Source organism: Corvus moneduloides, unplaced genomic scaffold, assembly GCF_009650955.1.
Source record: "Corvus moneduloides isolate bCorMon1 unplaced genomic scaffold, bCorMon1.pri scaffold_171_arrow_ctg1, whole genome shotgun sequence".
NCBI classification, from domain to species: domain Eukaryota; kingdom Metazoa; phylum Chordata; class Aves; order Passeriformes; family Corvidae; genus Corvus; species Corvus moneduloides.
This window is the reverse complement of record NW_022436912.1, coordinates 1-17,906: the sequence shown is the minus strand read 5'-3', so window position 1 is coordinate 17,906 and position 17,906 is coordinate 1. Positions and strand designations below refer to the sequence as shown.

Sequence of the window (17,906 nt, the reverse complement as noted above, 5' to 3'; positions counted from 1 at the left end):
CAGCCCCCCCTCAGCCCATGTCCGGCTGTGTCATTGGGGCGAGGCAACTTTGGGAGCAGCCCCAGCCCTGCTGCACAAATCCACAGAGAGCTGGGATTTTTCCAAGTCTCGTGTCTCCGTTGCGCCGTATTCCCAAAGAAGCAGCAGCCCCTCCCGATGAACACGGCGAGTTACACGGATGCTTGTCAGCTCCACTGGCTGCCTAGAAATCTGGGAACTGCTTCTAAATGCTGCTCCCTTCAGCTCTTGGGCCCTGACCGACACAGAGCTTGGAAACAAATCCCCTGGCTGCTGGCTGACAAGGTGACTTCCGCCAGAGTCAGAGCTCCGTGGGAAATCTCTATCCACGCCTGTCCTTTGAATAGATCCGCACACGGGGTGCGCAGGGACGTGTCCTGTATGGAAAGGAAGGAGTGTGCCAGCACCGTGACTGACACTTTCCCTCTCCGTGTGCGTTGCAGAGCCACGGGTACACAGACGTGATGGAAACCCTCGCACAGCCAGAGCCTTCTGTCCCTGCAGAACGGAGCGCGGCGGGTGGGGGCGGTTGGTGGGCAGCGAGTCCCGGACAGCGGGCGAGATCCGGCTCCACAGCTGCCAGGCCCCGCTAAGGCTTCATGCCGCCTCCTCGGCAACAGGAAAGGCCTTCAGCCTCGTCCCTGCCCAGAGGAGCAGCGCTGGCCTGGCTGCACAGCTCCTTTTCCCCACAGGTCACAGGAGATGAGATCACAACGCTTGCAAACACCGACTGCGAGCCACAGCTCTGGGTGCTCACCATGAACCTCAGCTCTGCGAGCGCTGTCTGCCCCAGGCTCCAGGGGATGCAGTGGGAGCCCGGCTGGGCTCTGCCCTGGGACCATCCTCCAGGGACAGCTGCACACAGGGAGCACTTGGTTGCCACAAAGAGCCAGGCCATGGCTGCAGGGAGCTGCTCCAGGTGCGGCCTGCACTGCTGTGTGCTGCGCTCTGGGGCTGCTGCTCCCCGCAGAGGGGACTGCACTGGAGTGCCAGAGGAGACAGAGAAGCTCCAGCTTAAGCCTGACTGGGCTGGGTGGCTGGGCTGGGAAGAGTGGCGAGAGTCAAGGGCATTCACAGAGCTCATGCTGCTCTGTGAAGAACGAGGAAAAGGGAGTGGGAACCCAGCAGTGAGCAGAGCTGAGGCCTGGAGAGCAGCTCTGAATGACACCCAAATCTCACCAGACCTCTGAGACATTGCTGTTCTTCAGCCAGTGACAACATGAGTCCCTAAACCTGGGGCTCACTCTTCCTCGTGGCCAGGGGCATCAAGGAAGGCTACAGTGCAATGGGGACTGCAGTGAGCTGGGAACTCACTGGGGGAAAGAGGGAGCACTTGTGGAGCAAAAGGCAGGTGGGGGAGAGAACTGTTCAGAGAAGGGCTGAGCTTCAGCTTGAGCAAGCTGAAAAATGTCATTGGGGGTCATCCCAGACTGATTTCATTTCAGAAGTTACTGAACAAGTTTGTTATTGGGGGGTGTCATATTTTCCCCTGGAGGTGCACGCTCTGCAAACGTGAGCTGCACTGCCGAGCTGCTCAAGCACGTCTCTGCTGCAGGTCACGGCGTTTCTTCTTTGGCTTCTCGTGGCCCCGGGGCTGAGCCGCAGCAGAGCCCTGGCGGAGCCCAGAGCAGCCTCAGCATCCACAGAGCCGGGCTGCAAGGAGACAAAGCAGAAAGCGCCCGTCGGCTGAAGGCTCCTGTCCCCCTTGTCCCAGCCGCCCGCGGTGCCCAGGCCGTGCTGGCCGTGCTCAGAGCGCTGCCCAAAGCTGCCCAGCATTGCTGCCTCTGGGAGCAGAGCAGGAGGGCAGGACACGTGCCCAGCCTGCAGCCGGCCGTGGCACAGCCACCTCCTCAGCAGCTGCCCAGAGCGGGATGCTGCTGCGCTCGCTGCCGTCTCCCAAAAGCCCTTATCCCAGCCGTGCCAAGAGGACGGGCACCCACCTCACGCCTCCCGCCGCCGGAAGAAAAGCTGCTCCCAAACGCTGTCCTCAGCCTTCTCCAAGGGCACGTCCCACCCACGCCGCAGCTGCTCCCAAGCACTTCGCCATCCGGACCCGACAGCACCTAGAACGCTTCCTTTGGAAAAACAAACCATAAATCAATGAAAAGAGATTACAGACAAAAAGGGGAAACAAGGAAAAAGGTAAAAAATCTTCTCTCTGCTGGGGCCTTGAGGAAGGCCCAAGCCCGCCATGCGAGGGAAAAACCCACCCACGGGCCAGGGCAGCCCACGCTTTCTCCCTTCCCCCTGCACTGCCCCCAAAAGTCATGCTGAGCCCAAAGCCAACAAGGGCAGTGGAGCAGCCCAAGCCCTTCCTTGCCTGCAGAGCAAAGCAGCCCATGCACAGCTTCTGCTGTCCAACCTCTGCTCCCACCATGGGGCTTGCTTTGTGTCGGGCCGGCTGCCCCAGCCCCAGCACGGGGCACGGTGGCTGCTGGGGGCTGTTGGCAGGGCCAGGAGCAGACTCCCAGTTCAAAACCAGCCCAGCCTATCTATCCCCCAGCCCTGCCAAAAAGCAGCTTGGCAGCCGACTGAAGAATTGGTTGCATCCGCCCCAGCAAAGGGGGGAACCTTTGCTTCCCGGCCAGGCTGTGCAATGCACAAATCTGGGAGCAGCCCCCTGCGTGTGGACTCATCTGCAAATTCGCCGTGGAGCCTGGCTTTGGAGAAGGTGCCACAATTGAAGTCCATCATCTTCAGCTTGCCAGGTGGAGGAAGAGCTTGTCATCCTTGATGTCACCCTCCATGTCTCCAGCAGCAGCAGCCGCACCTGGCACAGCTTCTCCAGGGGCTTCTTCTTCCCTGGGGCTGGAGCAGGCTGTCAGTGCTCTGCCCAGGGCCCCGGCTGTCGCTGAAGCAGGACAAGCAAAAGCAGCTGCCATGGGGGCCACCAGTGCTGGGAAGAGCAGCTCAGCTCCAGCAGCAGGGCTGCGCGTGCCCAGCTGAGGAGCCCTGCGCAGCGATTCAGGCAGGACAAAAACTCTGCCTTTCTTTGCTGCCTCTTGCCAAGGCACGTGTGCAGCTGGAACTTACCGGCTCCCTGGCTCAAAGCGTGCGTGTGGCTCTCTCCATTCTCCTACGGCACGCGAATATCCTGCATCCAAGGATCACAGGACAGGTCTTCTAATGAGGGCCTTTCCGAGGAGAGCACGGATAAACACCGTCGGATGACATCCTGGCACTCTGCGCAGAGAAAGCAGAAAGCACCAGTCAGTTGCAGAAGGCTCCTGTCCGCTTTGCCCCACTCTTGCCATGGCCAGGCCGTGCTGCGTGTGCTCAGGGCTGTGCCTAAACTTTGCCATCAATTCTTTCTTTTGGAGGGGAGCAGGACATTGCCACCTCCTCAGCAGCTGCCAGTGTGGCATGCTCCTGAGCCCGCTGCTGTCTCCCAGCACTGCTATTCCCCCCGTGCTGCAGAGACGAGGATCCACCTGGAGAGAGCCGTCGTGGGAGCGAGAGCCGGCCCCAGGTGCTGTTCCAGCCCCTCCTGAAAGGGTGCTCCCCGCAGACCATCTGGTGCAGCACGATGCCCAGGGACCAGACGGTCGCTGCCTCGCCGTGGTACCAGCCGAGGTGCGTCCATTCCGGGGGGCTGTAGGACGGTGTTCCTGTGGAATAGAGATGGAGTTCTTCAGGGGGACGCTGCCTGCTCCCAGAGCCTCGCCCCAGCATCCCTGGGCATGCGGGGGCCGGCACCAGCGGCATGCGGCGTGACCCGCTGCCCTCTCGCCAGCACCTGGGGCTTGTGTACAAACTGGGGGTTGGAAAAGAAGCCGCTGGTGTCGCAAGAGGGCAGCGGAAGCCCTGGCAAGGCCCGAGCATTCCATGCAAAGGAAAAACCCACTCCGTGCTGGGGAAAAACCACGCTTTCATCCTCCCTGCCTGCACTGCCCCAGAAACCATTCTTAAGCCAAGGCAAGCACGGGCAGCAGAGCAGTCCGAGCCCTGTCTCGCCTGCACACCAAACGGGCTGGAGCACAGGTTCTGGCCCCCCCCTCTCTGCTACCCCCACCCACGGGTGTTTCTGTGGCGCTGGCTGCCCCAGCCCCAGCGCCAGTCCTGGGCAGAGGGGCTGGCAAAGGCTGCCAGCAGGGCTGGAAGATGGGCCCTCAGCCAGCGCCGCTCAAAAGCAGCTCAGCTGAAGACTCCGGCTGCCATGACTGGCAGCAAAAGGGACAATCCCCCGGGCCACAGCCGGCTTGGGCTGTGAGCTGTTGGGCTCTGAGATGCCGCTACCAGGAGCCTCCCCCTGCGTGGGCTCACCTGCAAAGCTGGTGTAGGCTGCGGCTTGCAGGTAGGTGCCACAGCCAAAGTCGATGAGTTTGGCCTGCCCGGTGGCCAGGTCAACCAGGATGTTCTCTGGTTTGATGTCCCGGTGCAGGACCCCGCAGCTGGTGCAGTGCCGCACGGCCTCCAGCACCTGGCGGAACAGGTGCCGCGCCACCTCCTCGCCCAGGAAGCCCCGTGCCCAAATGAAGTGCAGGAGGTCCTGAGACCGCTCCGGGCGCTCCAGCACCATCACCACGTTGCTGGGGAGCTCCAGCCACTCGTGGAGCTGGACGATGCCGGGGAAGCCAGCGGACACCTTGTCCAGCAGCACGATCTCCAGTGGTGCTCGGGTGCCGTCGGGCTGGGGGAGGAGCACGATGCCGTCAGCGGGGCCGATGCCGTGCCGGGGCTCGGCAAGCCCTCAGCCAGCCGGGGACGCTCTGCGCGCTCCGCTGGCCCCACGGCCGCTCTCCCTCGAGGCGTTCTGGCGGCTTCCACCCTGCCGGGCCTCGGCTCATCCCCGCCCGTCGCGCCCCGGCTTCTCCCGCTGCCCCTCGCTCACTCACCAGCTGGCCCCAATGGTGGATGCGGTTCCGTGGCACCCGTTTGATGGCCACCTGCAAGGCAAGGGGAGCAGCGGGCTGAGCTCGCCGCCCGCCGTGCCGAGCCCCATGCTCCTTCTCCTCCTCCTTTGCCCCCCGCCTCCTGCGCCCGCCGCCGGCCCCGCCACTCACCGGGGCGCCGTCCGAGAGCCGCGTCGCCGCGAAGACGCTGCCGAAGCCGCCGCGCCCCAGCAGCGAACCCAGCCGGTAGCGCTCCTTCAGGCCCTGCTGCGCCTTCCCTGCCGGCGAGACGCGGCCGTCAGCGCTCGGCCCGGGGCCAGGAACGGCCCCCGAGCGCCGCTCAACCGCCCCGGGCCGGCCATCCCCACATGTTGGCTCTTTTGAAGCGGACACCGGCGGCTCGGGGCCGGCGGCCGCGCTCAAGAGCGGCGGACTTCGGAGCGGGGAAGACGCTGCGGAGGCGGCGGGAGCGGCCGCGCCGCCTGTGTCCCCGGCGGGCCCCGGCAGGAGCCGAGGCCGGGGCCGGGGCCGGGGCCGGGGTCGGGGCCGGGGTCGGGCCAGCCGGAGCCAGGGGCTGGCGATGGTGCCCAGGAGCCAGGCGCTGATGCCCGCCCAGCAGCGCCACAGCCAGGACGGCGAGAGCCGGGCGGAGGCGGGACCGCGGCGGGACGCCCGGGGGCGGGGAGGGGGCAGCCCCGCCCGGGGCCGGGGGCGGGCCGGGGGCATGGCCCGGCCGGGCGTGGGGAGAGGGAGGCCGCGGGAGGCGGGGTTGGGGAACGAAAGGGAGAGCGGGAGAGGGTGCGAGACACTGGGAGAGGGAGAGGAGGAGCAGGAGAAGGGACGCAGAGGGTTCGTGGACTCGCTGCTCTTGTGCTGCTCTTGTGCTGCTGCCGCTGCTGCCGCTGCTGCCGCTGCTGCCGCTGAAGCGCTGGGAGCGTTTGTCCGCGTGTCCGTGTGTCCGGTGCCCGTTTGTCCGTTCCCCCCCGCGCGCCCCACGGCCGAGCCCCGCGCGCCCCGGGGCAGCACGGGCCGCTCCGCTCCGGGGCCGAGGCGGAGTCCCGGAGCATCTCTTCCTCCCGCAGCCACAGCAAACCCGCTCGGCCATTGGGAGCGTTTTTGCACACGTTTCCCTTTGAAGGGCTCCTCTCTACCCCCATTTCCAAGGAGTCTCCCTGGGGTTTTGGCACCTGCAGCGACAGGGCAGCGATTGGGCTTCAAACTGCAAGAAAGACATGGAGGGGCTGGAGCATGTCCAGAGATGGGAATGGAGCTGGGGAAGGGTCTGGAGGACTTCTGAGGGGCAGCTGAGGGATCTGAGGGGGCTGAGCCTGGAGGAAAGGAGGCTCAGGGGGGAGCTGGCTCTCTCCAAGTCCCTGACAGGAGAGGGCAGCCAGGAGGGCTGGGGCTCTGCTGCCAAGGGAAAGGACGAGAGGAAATGGCCTCGGGGGAACCTTTGGGGTGGATGGTGGGGAAATTCTCATCCTCCATGTCTCGACAGAGGGGGAGGGGGGGAGGGGTGGGGCACGACCTGGGGACACGGGGGTGGTGACGCTGGGCTGGGGACACGGGAAAGGGCACGGGAAAGGGCACGGGAAGCCAAAGCCCCGCTGAGCGCTGGCGCTGGGCTGGCACGGGGTGAGCCGGCAGCAGGGCCCCACAGCCCTGAGGGACTCGCCCTGACGCCCGGGGAGTATTGGTCCTGGTCTCTAAAAAATGAGACTCAATAAAATACCATTAAAAGATGCCTCCTTCTCCTTCTCCTCCTCCCCCATCCCTTCTCCTGCTCCCCCCGGGCCCAGCGCCCACCCTTGGCCCCCCGTTTTCCCAGCGCGGTCGCATCCCGCGGGAGGAGCAGGGATGGAGCCCGGACAGGTCGGGCTGGGGCAGGGCTGGGCTGTGGGCCCGGCCTGGGAGCCCCCCACGCGCCCCCTCCCCAAATTCCCCTGGCGGGGGGCGCTGGGGGCGAGGGGGGGCGCAGGTGGGGTCCGGGTGGGGAGCGCTGGGCGCTGCGGGTCTGCCTGGCAACTGGTGAGTCACCAGCGCCGCGCGCTCTGATTGCCTGAAGGTTGTTCAGCGCCTTCTCTGATTATCTGACACTCGCGGGGAATTTTGGTTGGTCGGTGGGGGCTGTGGGGCGGCTTAGGGGGGGGTCTCTGCGCCTTTGGGGTTCGCTGGGTGCCGATTTGGGGTTGAGGTGCCTCCCAAGGACCCCCCCGGGGGGGCGACACAAGGGTGACACGCGGGGGTCCCCATTCCCGATCCATCCTGGGGCCGGTTCCGCCCCCTCCACTCTCGGTCCCCGCGCGGGATCCCCCAAAGTCCCTTCCCACTGTTCCCCAATCAACGGGACCGGGGCGAACTGGGAAGACTTCCTGGGAACACTGGGAGCAGCCGGGCAGGGGCAGAGTGACAGCGGGGCTGGGGGGGACACACGACCCCCCAAAATCAGTTCAGTGCCGCAGCGTGTTGTGCACAATTTCTATGCTGATAGGAGAAGGGGGTGCTTTTGGAACGTGTTCCTTCCTGACACGTCTGTCTGTGGGAGCTTTAGGTGCTTGGACTCAGGGATAGCGAAGGTGTGTGAAAGTGACTGGGCTGCGAGAATCCTGTTGCACAGGGAAGAGGGAAGGTCAGCAAACGTTTCCTGTCCTGGCACATGTCTCAGTCTGAACTGCAGCTGGAGATGCTTCACTTCTGCCAAGGACTGTGCCACCTGGAGAGAAGGATGCGCTCTATGGAGTTGAGAAAGAAAGTGCCTATCACTAGCTTGTTTCCTCTAGTTCCTAGACAGCAAAGGGGCTATGAAAGCCAGCACTGGCTTTTTGTTCTAGGACTTTTTCTTGACAAGCAGCTGCTGGATGTTTGCAAGGGGGTTTGGGCTATGCAAAAACGAGAGGGTAAGCTGGTACACTGAGCTTGAGAGCAAAAGCATATCTTCAGGGATTTGGATGCATTTCAGAGGGTGTGAGTTCCATGCTGAGCAGCTGATGGCACAGAAAAGGTTCTAAAGAAAGAGGCCCTGCTGGAATTGCCTTTTCTTTTGCAGCCTAGAAACTGCACAGCCAACAGCGAAACGATTCCTCCTCCTTCCCCGCTGCATGCAGCATCACATTCCTTTATGTCTCCAAGAGGCAGGATGCACAGCCGAGCTCTTCCACCCACTGCTCACACACGACTGGGGCCGCGCCAGCCAAGCGCTTGGCTTTTTCCTGGCCACTGTCAGCGCTCATCGAAACAAGCACACGATAGCGCTGCCCACTTGCAGAAGAAGGAATCACTGCGAGCCCAGCTCGAAAGCAGCCCAAGGGCAGAGGCAACTTGGAAACTTCCCTGCTCTCAAATCAACAGTGTCAGGACAAAAAGATTTCCCTCATCTTCCCCTTGCAAGTGCAGACTCTTCTTTGCACCCACACGCCAAGAGCAAGATGAACTCCTTTGCCCTAACTTGCACTTTCCTTCTAAGCTCTAGGCACCATCCTAAGCCTTCCCTCTCCCAGAGTCAGGATCCAAAGACAACGGCACCAGCGACTGCTCACACACGAAAGGCACCAGGACAAAAGGCTCCCGAGCTTGGCCTTTGCATTCCCGCTGACAGCTCAACAGCTCTAAGTCAGACAAGTGCCTGGTGGGAACAGCCTTTAGAATCACTCCGAGCACCTCATGACAAGGAGCTGCAGCGTGTGGGGAATGAATCTCCAGCAGCCTCCTGCCCCAGCGTGTCCCCCGGGAGCAGCCATTCTCCAGGCCGTGACTGCCACCTGCACACCCAAAGGAGCCCGTGTTCCACACCACGGCTGTGCTTGGGACAGAGACACGAGTGGCCACAGAAGTGGCCACGGCACTGTCCGCACGCTGTCCCTGCTGCTTCTCCCCCAGCCGCTGGCGGGGCACCAACTCCCAGCCACCCACTCCTAAAGCCACGGGCCCACTGGGACACTGCGGGGGCTCGTGGAAGCCAGCGGCCATTGTGACACAGCGGGGCTGCACAGAACCCACGGTGCTTTGTGACCCGTTGCTCCCAGGAGAGCCTTTGTGATGCTGGGGACCTACACAGAACCCTGGCTCCACTGTGACACCAGCACAGAAGCTCAGGGAGCCCTGGAGACCGTGGGGACGCGGAGCCCTGCAGACCGTGGGGATGCTAGGGAAGCTGACGGAAGCCTGGGCACCACAGTGACGCTATGGAACCTGGTGGAACCGAGGGGCCACAGTGACACTCTGGGGCCTTTTGGAAGCAACGAGACCCTGGTGGGAAGCCACGGGATGATTAATCCTGGCAGGAACCTGCTCCAGGTGGGCTCCTCTCTCCCGGCTTCCACAGGTGCTGCCAGGATCCCACTGTGGCACCGGCTTGTCACGGGCTCACGGCTTCCTTTGGGAATGGCTCTGCTCCAGGATGGCATGCTGCAGAGAATGCAGGTAGATTTTGTGCTCACTCCTGGCATGCAGGTGGACAAGAAAGCCTGATCCAGCCCCCCCTCAGCCCATGTCCGGCTGTGTCATTGGAGCGGGGGAACTTTGGGAGCAGCCCCAGCCCTGCTGCACAAATCCACAGAGAGCTGGGATTTTTCCAAGTCTCGTGTCTCCGTTGCGCCGTATTCCCAAAGAAGCAGCAGCCCCTCCCGATGAACACGGCGAGTTACACGGATGCTTGTCAGCTCCACTGGCTGCCTAGAAATCTGGGAACTGCTTCTAAATGCTGCTCCCTTCAGCTCTTGGGCCCTGACCGACACAGAGCTTGGAAACAAATCCCCTGGCTGCTGGCTGACAAGGTGACTTCCGCCAGAGTCAGAGCTCCGTGGGAAATCTCTATCCACGCCTGTCCTTTGAATAGATCCGCACACGGGGTGCGCAGGGACGTGTCCTGTATGGAAAGGAAGGAGTGTGCCAGCACCGTGACTGACACTTTCCCTCTCCGTGTGCGTTGCAGAGCCACGGGTACACAGACGTGATGGAAACCCTCGCACAGCCAGAGCCTTCTGTCCCTGCAGAACGGAGCGCGGCGGGTGGGGGCGGTTGGTGGGCAGCGAGTCCCGGACAGCGGGCGAGATCCGGCTCCACAGCTGCCAGGCCCCGCTAAGGCTTCATGCCGCCTCCTCGGCAACAGGAAAGGCCTTCAGCCTCGTCCCTGCCCAGAGGAGCAGCGCTGGCCTGGCTGCACAGCTCCTTTTCCCCACAGGTCACAGGAGATGAGATCACAACGCTTGCAAACACCGACTGCGAGCCACAGCTCTGGGTGCTCACCATGAACCTCAGCTCTGCGAGCGCTGTCTGCCCCAGGCTCCAGGGGATGCAGTGGGAGCCCGGCTGGGCTCTGCCCTGGGACCATCCTCCAGGGACAGCTGCACACAGGGAGCATTTGGTTGCCACAAAGAGCCAGGCCATGGCTGCAGGGAGCTGCTCCAGGTGCGGCCTGCACTGCTGTGTGCTGCGCTCTGGGGCTGCTGCTCCCCGCAGAGGGGACTGCACTGGAGTGCCAGAGGAGACAGAGAAGCTCCAGCTTAAGCCTGACTGGGCTGGGTGGCTGGGCTGGGAAGAGTGGCGAGAGTCAAGGGCATTCACAGAGCTCATGCTGCTCTGTGAAGAACGAGGAAAAGGGAGTGGGAACCCAGCAGTGAGCAGAGCTGAGGCCTGGAGAGCAGCTCTGAATGACACCCAAATCTCACCAGACCTCTGAGACATTGCTGTTCTTCAGCCAGTGACAACATGAGTCCCTAAACCTGGGGCTCACTCTTCCTCGTGGCCAGGGGCATCAAGGAAGGCTACAGTGCAATGGGGACTGCAGTGAGCTGGGAACTCACTGGGGGAAAGAGGGAGCACTTGTGGAGCAAAAGGCAGGTGGGGGAGAGAACTGTTCAGAGAAGGGCTGAGCTTCAGCTTGAGCAAGCTGAAAAATGTCATTGGGGGTCATCCCAGACTGATTTCATTTCAGAAGTTACTGAACAAGTTTGTTATTGGGGGGTGGCATATTTTCCCCTGGAGGTGCACGCTCTGCAAACGTGAGCTGCACTGCCGAGCTGCTCAAGCACGTCTCTGCTGCAGGTCACGGCGTTTCTTCTTTGGCTTCTCGTGGCCCCGGGGCTGAGCCGCAGCAGAGCCCTGGCGGAGCCCAGAGCAGCCTCAGCATCCACAGAGCCGGGCTGCAAGGAGACAAAGCAGAAAGCGCCCGTCGGCTGAAGGCTCCTGTCCCCCTTGTCCCAGCCGCCCGCGGTGCCCAGGCCGTGCTGGCCGTGCTCAGAGCGCTGCCCAAAGCTGCCCAGCATTGCTGCCTTTGGGAGCAGAGCAGGAGGGCAGGACACGTGCCCAGCCTGCAGCCGGCCGTGGCACAGCCACCTCCTCAGCAGCTGCCCAGAGCGGGATGCTGCTGCGCTCGCTGCCGTCTCCCAAAAGCCCTTATCCCAGCCGTGCCAAGAGGACGGGCACCCACCTCACGCCTCCCGCCGCCGGAAGAAAAGCTGCTCCCAAACGCTGTCCTCAGCCTTCTCCAAGGGCACGTCCCACCCACGCCGCAGCTGCTCCCAAGCACTTCGCCATCCGGACCCGACAGCACCTAGAACGCTTCCTTTGGAAAAACAAACCATAAATCAATGAAAAGAGATTACAGACAAAAAGGGGAAACAAGGAAAAAGGTAAAAAATCTTCTCTCTGCTGGGGCCTTGAGGAAGGCCCAAGCCCGCCATGCGAGGGAAAAACCCACCCACGGGCCAGGGCAGCCCACGCTTTCTCCCTTCCCCCTGCACTGCCCCCAAAAGTCATGCTGAGCCCAAAGCCAACAAGGGCAGTGGAGCAGCCCAAGCCCTTCCTTGCCTGCAGAGCAAAGCAGCCCATGCACAGCTTCTGCTGTCCAACCTCTGCTCCCACCATGGGGCTTGCTTTGTGTCGGGCCGGCTGCCCCAGCCCCAGCACGGGGCACGGTGGGTGCTGGGGGCTGTTGGCAGGGCCAGGAGCAGACTCCCAGTTCAAAACCAGCCCAGCCTATCTATCCCCCAGCCCTGCCAAAAAGCAGCTTGGCAGCCGACTGAAGAATTGGTTGCATCCGCCCCAGCAAAGGGGGGAACCTTTGCTTCCCGGCCAGGCTGTGCAATGCACAAATCTGGGAGCAGCCCCCTGCGTGTGGACTCATCTGCAAATTCGCCGTGGAGCCTGGCTTTGGAGAAGGTGCCACAATTGAAGTCCATCATCTTCAGCTTGCCAGGTGGAGGAAGAGCTTGTCATCCTTGATGTCACCCTCCATGTCTCCAGCAGCAGCAGCCGCACCTGGCACAGCTTCTCCAGGGGCTTCTTCTTCCCTGGGGCTGGAGCAGGCTGTCAGTGCTCTGCCCAGGGCCCCGGCTGTCGCTGAAGCAGGACAAGCAAAAGCAGCTGCCATGGGGGCCACCAGTGCTGGGAAGAGCAGCTCAGCTCCAGCAGCAGGGCTGCGCGTGCCCAGCTGAGGAGCCCTGCGCAGCGATTCAGGCAGGACAAAAACTCTGCCTTTCTTTGCTGCCTCTTGCCAAGGCACGTGTGCAGCTGGAACTTACCGGCTCCCTGGCTCAAAGCGTGCGTGTGGCTCTCTCCCTTCTCCTACGGCACGCGAATATCCTGCATCCAAGGATCACAGGACAGGTCTTCTAATGAGGGCCTTTCCGAGGAGAGCACGGATAAACACCGTCGGATGACATCCTGGCACTCTGCGCAGAGAAAGCAGAAAGCACCAGTCAGTTGCAGAAGGCTCCTGTCCGCTTTGCCCCACTCTTGCCATGGCCAGGCCGTGCTGCGTGTGCTCAGGGCTGTGCCTAAACTTTGCCATCAATTCTTTCTTTTGGAGGGGAGCAGGACATTGCCACCTCCTCAGCAGCTGCCAGTGTGGCATGCTCCTGAGCCCGCTGCTGTCTCCCAGCACTGCTATTCCCCCCGTGCTGCAGAGACGAGGATCCACCTGGAGAGAGCCGTCGTGGGAGCGAGAGCCGGCCCCAGGTGCTGTTCCAGCCCCTCCTGAAAGGGTGCTCCCCGCAGACCATCTGGTGCAGCACGATGCCCAGGGACCAGACGGTCGCTGCCTCGCCGTGGTACCAGCCGAGGTGCGTCCATTCCGGGGGGCTGTAGGACGGTGTTCCTGTGGAATAGAGATGGAGTTCTTCAGGGGGACGCTGCCTGCTCCCAGAGCCTCGCCCCAGCATCCCTGGGCATGCGGGGGCGGCACCAGCGGCATGCGGCGTGACCCGCTGCCCTCTCGCCAGCACCTGGGGCTTGTGTACAAACTGGGGGTTGGAAAAGAAGCCGCTGGTGTCGCAAGAGGGCAGCGGAAGCCCTGGCAAGGCCCGAGCATTCCATGCAAAGGAAAAACCCACTCCGTGCTGGGGAAAAACCACGCTTTCATCCTCCCTGCCTGCACTGCCCCAGAAACCATTCTTAAGCCAAGGCAAGCACGGGCAGCAGAGCAGTCCGAGCCCTGTCTCGCCTGCACACCAAACGGGCTGGAGCACAGGTTCTGGCCCCTCCTCTCTGCTACCCCCACCCACGGGTGTTTCTGTGGCGCTGGCTGCCCCAGCCCCAGCGCCAGTCCTGGGCAGAGGGGCTGGCAAAGGCTGCCAGCAGGGCTGGAAGATGGGCCCTCAGCCAGCGCCGCTCAAAAGCAGCTCAGCTGAAGACTCCGGCTGCCATGACTGGCAGCAAAAGGGACAATCTCCCGGGCCACAGCCGGCTTGGGCTGTGAGCTGTTGGGCTCTGAGATGCCGCTACCAGGAGCCTCCCCCTGCGTGGGCTCACCTGCAAAGCTGGTGTAGGCTGCGGCTTGCAGGTAGGTGCCACAGCCAAAGTCGATGAGTTTGGCCTGCCCGGTGGCCAGGTCAACCAGGATGTTCTCTGGTTTGATGTCCCGGTGCAGGACCCCGCAGCTGGTGCAGTGCCGCACGGCCTCCAGCACCTGGCGGAACAGGTGCCGCGCCACCTCCTCGCCCAGGAAGCCCCGTGCCCAAATGAAGTGCAGGAGGTCCTGAGACCGCTCCGGGCGCTCCAGCACCATCACCACGTTGCTGGGGAGCTCCAGCCACTCGTGGAGCTGGACGATGCCGGGGAAGCCAGCGGACACCTTGTCCAGCAGCACGATCTCCAGTGGTGCTCGGGTGCCGTCGGGCTGGGGGAGGAGCACGATGCCGTCAGCGGGGCCGATGCCGTGCCGGGGCTCGGCAAGCCCTCAGCCAGCCGGGGACGCTCTGCGCGCTCCGCTGGCCCCACGGCCGCTCTCCCTCGAGGCGTTCTGGCGGCTTCCACCCTGCCGGGCCTCGGCTCATCCCCGCCCGTCGCGCCCCGGCTTCTCCCGCTGCCCCTCGCTCACTCACCAGCCGGCCCCAATGGTGGATGCGGTTCCGTGGCACCCGTTTGATGGCCACCTGCAAGGCAAGGGGAGCAGCGGGCTGAGCTCGCCGCCCGCCGTGCCGAGCCCCATGCTCCTTCTCCTCCTCCTTTGCCCCCCGCCTCCTGCGCCCACCGCCGGCCCCGCCACTCACCGGGGCGCCGTCCGAGAGCCGCGTCGCCGCGAAGACGCTGCCGAAGCCGCCGCGCCCCAGCAGCGAACCCAGCCGGTAGCGCTCCTTCAGGCTCTGCTGCGCCTTCCCTGCCGGCGAGACGCGGCCGTCAGCGCTCGGCCCGGGGCCAGGAACGGCCCCCGAGCGCCGCTCAACCGCCCCGGGCCGGCCATCCCCACATGTTGGCTCTTTTGAAGCGGACACCGGCGGCTCGGGGCCGGCGGCCGCGCTCAAGAGCGGCGGACTTCGGAGCGGGGAAGACGCTGCGGAGGCGGCGGGAGCGGCCGCGCCGCCTGTGTCCCCGGCGGGCCCCGGCAGGAGCCGAGGCCGGGGCCGGGGCCGGGGCCGGGGTCGGGGCCGGGGTCGGGCCAGCCGGAGCCAGGGGCTGGCGATGGTGCCCAGGAGCCAGGCGCTGATGCCCGCCCAGCAGCGCCACAGCCAGGACGGCGAGAGCCGGGCGGAGGCGGGACCGCGGCGGGACGCCCGGGGGCGGGGAGGGGGCAGCCCCGCCCGGGGCCGGGGGCGGGCCGGGGGCATGGCCCGGCCGGGCGTGGGGAGAGGGAGGCCGCGGGAGGCGGGGTTGGGGAACGAAAGGGAGAGCGGGAGAGGGTGCGAGACACTGGGAGAGGGAGAGGAGGAGCAGGAGAAGGGACGCAGAGGGTTCGTGGACTCGCTGCTCTTGTGCTGCTCTTGTGCTGCTGCCGCTGCTGCCGCTGCTGCCGCTGCTGCCGCTGAAGCGCTGGGAGCGTTTGTCCGCGTGTCCGTGTGTCCGGTGCCCGTTTGTCCGTTCCCCCCCGCGCGCCCCACGGCCGAGCCCCGCGCGCCCCGGGGCAGCACGGGCCGCTCCGCTCCGGGGCCGAGGCGGAGTCCCGGAGCATCTCTTCCTCCCGCAGCCACAGCAAACCCGCTCGGCCATTGGGAGCGTTTTTGCACACGTTTCCCTTTGAAGGGCTCCTCTCTACCCCCATTTCCAAGGAGTCTCCCTGGGGTTTTGGCACCTGCAGCGACAGGGCAGCGATTGGGCTTCAAACTGCAAGAAAGACATGGAGGGGCTGGAGCATGTCCAGAGATGGGAATGGAGCTGGGGAAGGGTCTGGAGGACTTCTGAGGGGCAGCTGAGGGATCTGAGGGGGCTGAGCCTGGAGGAAAGGAGGCTCAGGGGGGAGCTGGCTCTCTCCAAGTCCCTGACAGGAGAGGGCAGCCAGGAGGGCTGGGGCTCTGCTGCCAAGGGAAAGGACGAGAGGAAATGGCCTCGGGGGAACCTTTGGGGTGGATGGTGGGGAAATTCTCATCCTCCATGTCTCGACAGAGGGGGAGGGGGGGAGGGGTGGGGCACGACCTGGGGACACGGGGGTGGTGACGCTGGGCTGGGGACACGGGAAAGGGCACGGGAAAGGGCACGGGAAGCCAAAGCCCCGCTGAGCGCTGGCGCTGGGCTGGCACGGGGTGAGCCGGCAGCAGGGCCCCACAGCCCTGAGGGACTCGCCCTGACGCCCGGGGAGTATTGGTCCTGGTCTCTAAAAATGAGACTCAATAAAATACCATTAAAAGATGCCTCCTTCTCCTTCTCCTCCTCCCCCATCCCTTCTCCTGCTCCCCCCGGGCCCAGCGCCCACCCTTGGCCCCCCGTTTTCCCAGCGCGGTCGCATCCCGCGGGAGGAGCAGGGATGGAGCCCGGACAGGTCGGGCTGGGGCAGGGCTGGGCTGTGGGCCCGGTCTGGGAGCCCCCCACGCGCCCCCTCCCCAAATTCCCCTGGCGGGGGGCGCTGGGGGCGAGGGGGGGCGCAGGTGGGGTCCGGGTGGGGAGCGCTGGGCGCTGCGGGTCTGCCTGGCAACTGGTGAGTCACCAGCGCCGCGCGCTCTGATTGCCTGAAGGTTGTTCAGCGCCTTCTCTGATTATCTGACACTCGCGGGGAATTTTGGTTGGTCGGTGGGGGCTGTGGGGCGGCTTAGGGGGGGGTCTCTGCGCCTTTGGGGTTCGCTGGGTGCCGATTTGGGGTTGAGGTGCCTCCCAAGGACCCCCCCGGGGGGGCGACACAAGGGTGACACGCGGGGGTCCCCATTCCCGATCCATCCTGGGGCCGGTTCCGCCCCCTCCACTCTCGGTCCCCGCGCGGGATCCCCCAAAGTCCCTTCCCACTGTTCCCCAATCAACGGGACCGGGGCGAACTGGGAAGACTTCCTGGGAACACTGGGAGCAGCCGGGCAGGGGCAGAGTGACAGCGGGGCTGGGGGGACACACGACCCCCCAAAATCAGTTCAGTGCCGCAGCGTGTTGTGCACAATTTCTATGCTGATAGGAGAAGGGGGTGCTTTTGGAACGTGTTCCTTCCTGACACGTCTGTCTGTGGGAGCTTTAGGTGCTTGGACTCAGGGATAGCGAAGGTGTGTGAAAGTGACTGGGCTGCGAGAATCCTGTTGCACAGGGAAGAGGGAAGGTCAGCAAACGTTTCCTGTCCTGGCACATGTCTCAGTCTGAACTGCAGCTGGAGATGCTTCACTTCCGCCAAGGACTGTGCCACCTGGAGAGAAGGATGCGCTCTATGGAGTTGAGAAAGAAAGTGCCTATCACTAGCTTGTTTCCTCTAGTTCCTAGACAGCAAAGGGGCTATGAAAGCCAGCACTGGCTTTTTGTTCTAGGACTTTTTCTTGACAAGCAGCTGCTGGATGTTTGCAAGGGGGTTTGGGCTATGCAAAAACGAGAGGGTAAGCTGGTACACTGAGCTTGAGAGCAAAAGCATATCTTCAGGGATTTGGATGCATTTCAGAGGGTGTGAGTTCCATGCTGAGCAGCTGATGGCACAGAAAAGGTTCTAAAGAAAGAGGCCCTGCTGGAATTGCCTTTTCTTTTGCAGCCTAGAAACTGCACAGCCAACAGCGAAACGATTCCTCCTCCTTCCCCGCTGCATGCAGCATCACATTCCTTTATGTCTCCAAGAGGCAGGATGCACAGCCGAGCTCTTCCACCCACTGCTCACACACGACTGGGGCCGCGCCAGCCAAGCGCTTGGCTTTTTCCTGGCCACTGTCAGCGCTCATCGAAACAAGCACACGATAGCGCTGCCCACTTGCAGAAGAAGGAATCACTGCGAGCCCCGCTCGAAAGCAGCCCAAGGGCAGAGGCAACTTGGAAACTTCCCTGCTCTCAAATCAACAGTGTCAGGACAAAAAGATTTCCCTCATCTTCCCCTTGCAAGTGCAGACTCTTCTTTGCACCCACACGCCAAGAGCAAGATGAACTCCTTTGCCCTAACTTGCACTTTCCTTCTAAGCTCTAGGCACCATCCTAAGCCTTCCCTCTCCCAGAGTCAGGATCCAAAGACAACGGCACCAGCGACTGCTCACACACGAAAGGCACCAGGACAAAAGGCTCCCGAGCTTGGCCTTTGCATTCCCGCTGACAGCTCAACAGCTCTAAGTCAGACAAGTGCCTGGTGGGAACAGCCTTTAGAATCACTCCGAGCACCTCATGACAAGGAGCTGCAGCGTGTGGGGAATGAATCTCCAGCAGCCTCCTGCCCCAGCGTGTCCCCCGGGAGCAGCCATCTCC

At 63.5% G+C, this 17,906-nt stretch overlaps 2 protein-coding genes and 1 long non-coding RNA gene across 3 annotated transcripts; all 3 read right to left on the bottom strand.

The window, feature by feature from the left end:
* Nucleotides 1-1,203: 1,203 nt before the first annotated feature.
* LOC116438925 lies at nucleotides 1,204-2,468 on the bottom strand. Its single transcript, XR_004237982.1, has 2 exons — nucleotides 1,959-2,468; nucleotides 1,204-1,671 (listed from the first exon to the last, which is right to left on the bottom strand). It is a non-coding gene; the product is annotated as an uncharacterized LOC116438925 (long non-coding RNA).
* A 163-nt stretch (nucleotides 2,469-2,631) lies between these two features.
* Nucleotides 2,632-8,816, bottom strand: LOC116438924 (serine/threonine-protein kinase pim-2-like). The gene is made up of 7 exons (XM_032097947.1): nucleotides 8,617-8,816; nucleotides 5,022-6,069; nucleotides 4,854-4,904; nucleotides 4,282-4,648; nucleotides 3,450-3,626; nucleotides 3,052-3,201; nucleotides 2,632-2,826 (listed from the first exon to the last, which is right to left on the bottom strand). Exons 1-6 carry the CDS (start codon nucleotides 8,814-8,816, stop codon nucleotides 3,095-3,097), a joined length of 1,950 nt encoding a protein of 649 aa, XP_031953838.1. The 3' UTR covers nucleotides 2,632-2,826; nucleotides 3,052-3,094.
* Nucleotides 8,817-11,950: 3,134 nt separating this feature from the next.
* Nucleotides 11,951-15,655, bottom strand: LOC116438923 (serine/threonine-protein kinase pim-2-like). Its single transcript, XM_032097946.1, has 7 exons — nucleotides 15,619-15,655; nucleotides 14,339-15,354; nucleotides 14,171-14,221; nucleotides 13,599-13,965; nucleotides 12,769-12,945; nucleotides 12,371-12,520; nucleotides 11,951-12,188 (listed from the first exon to the last, which is right to left on the bottom strand). The coding sequence occupies exons 1-6, from the start codon at nucleotides 15,653-15,655 to the stop codon at nucleotides 12,414-12,416; spliced, it is 1,755 nt and encodes a 584-aa protein (XP_031953837.1). The 3' UTR covers nucleotides 11,951-12,188; nucleotides 12,371-12,413.
* Between the last annotated feature and the right edge of the window lie 2,251 nt (nucleotides 15,656-17,906).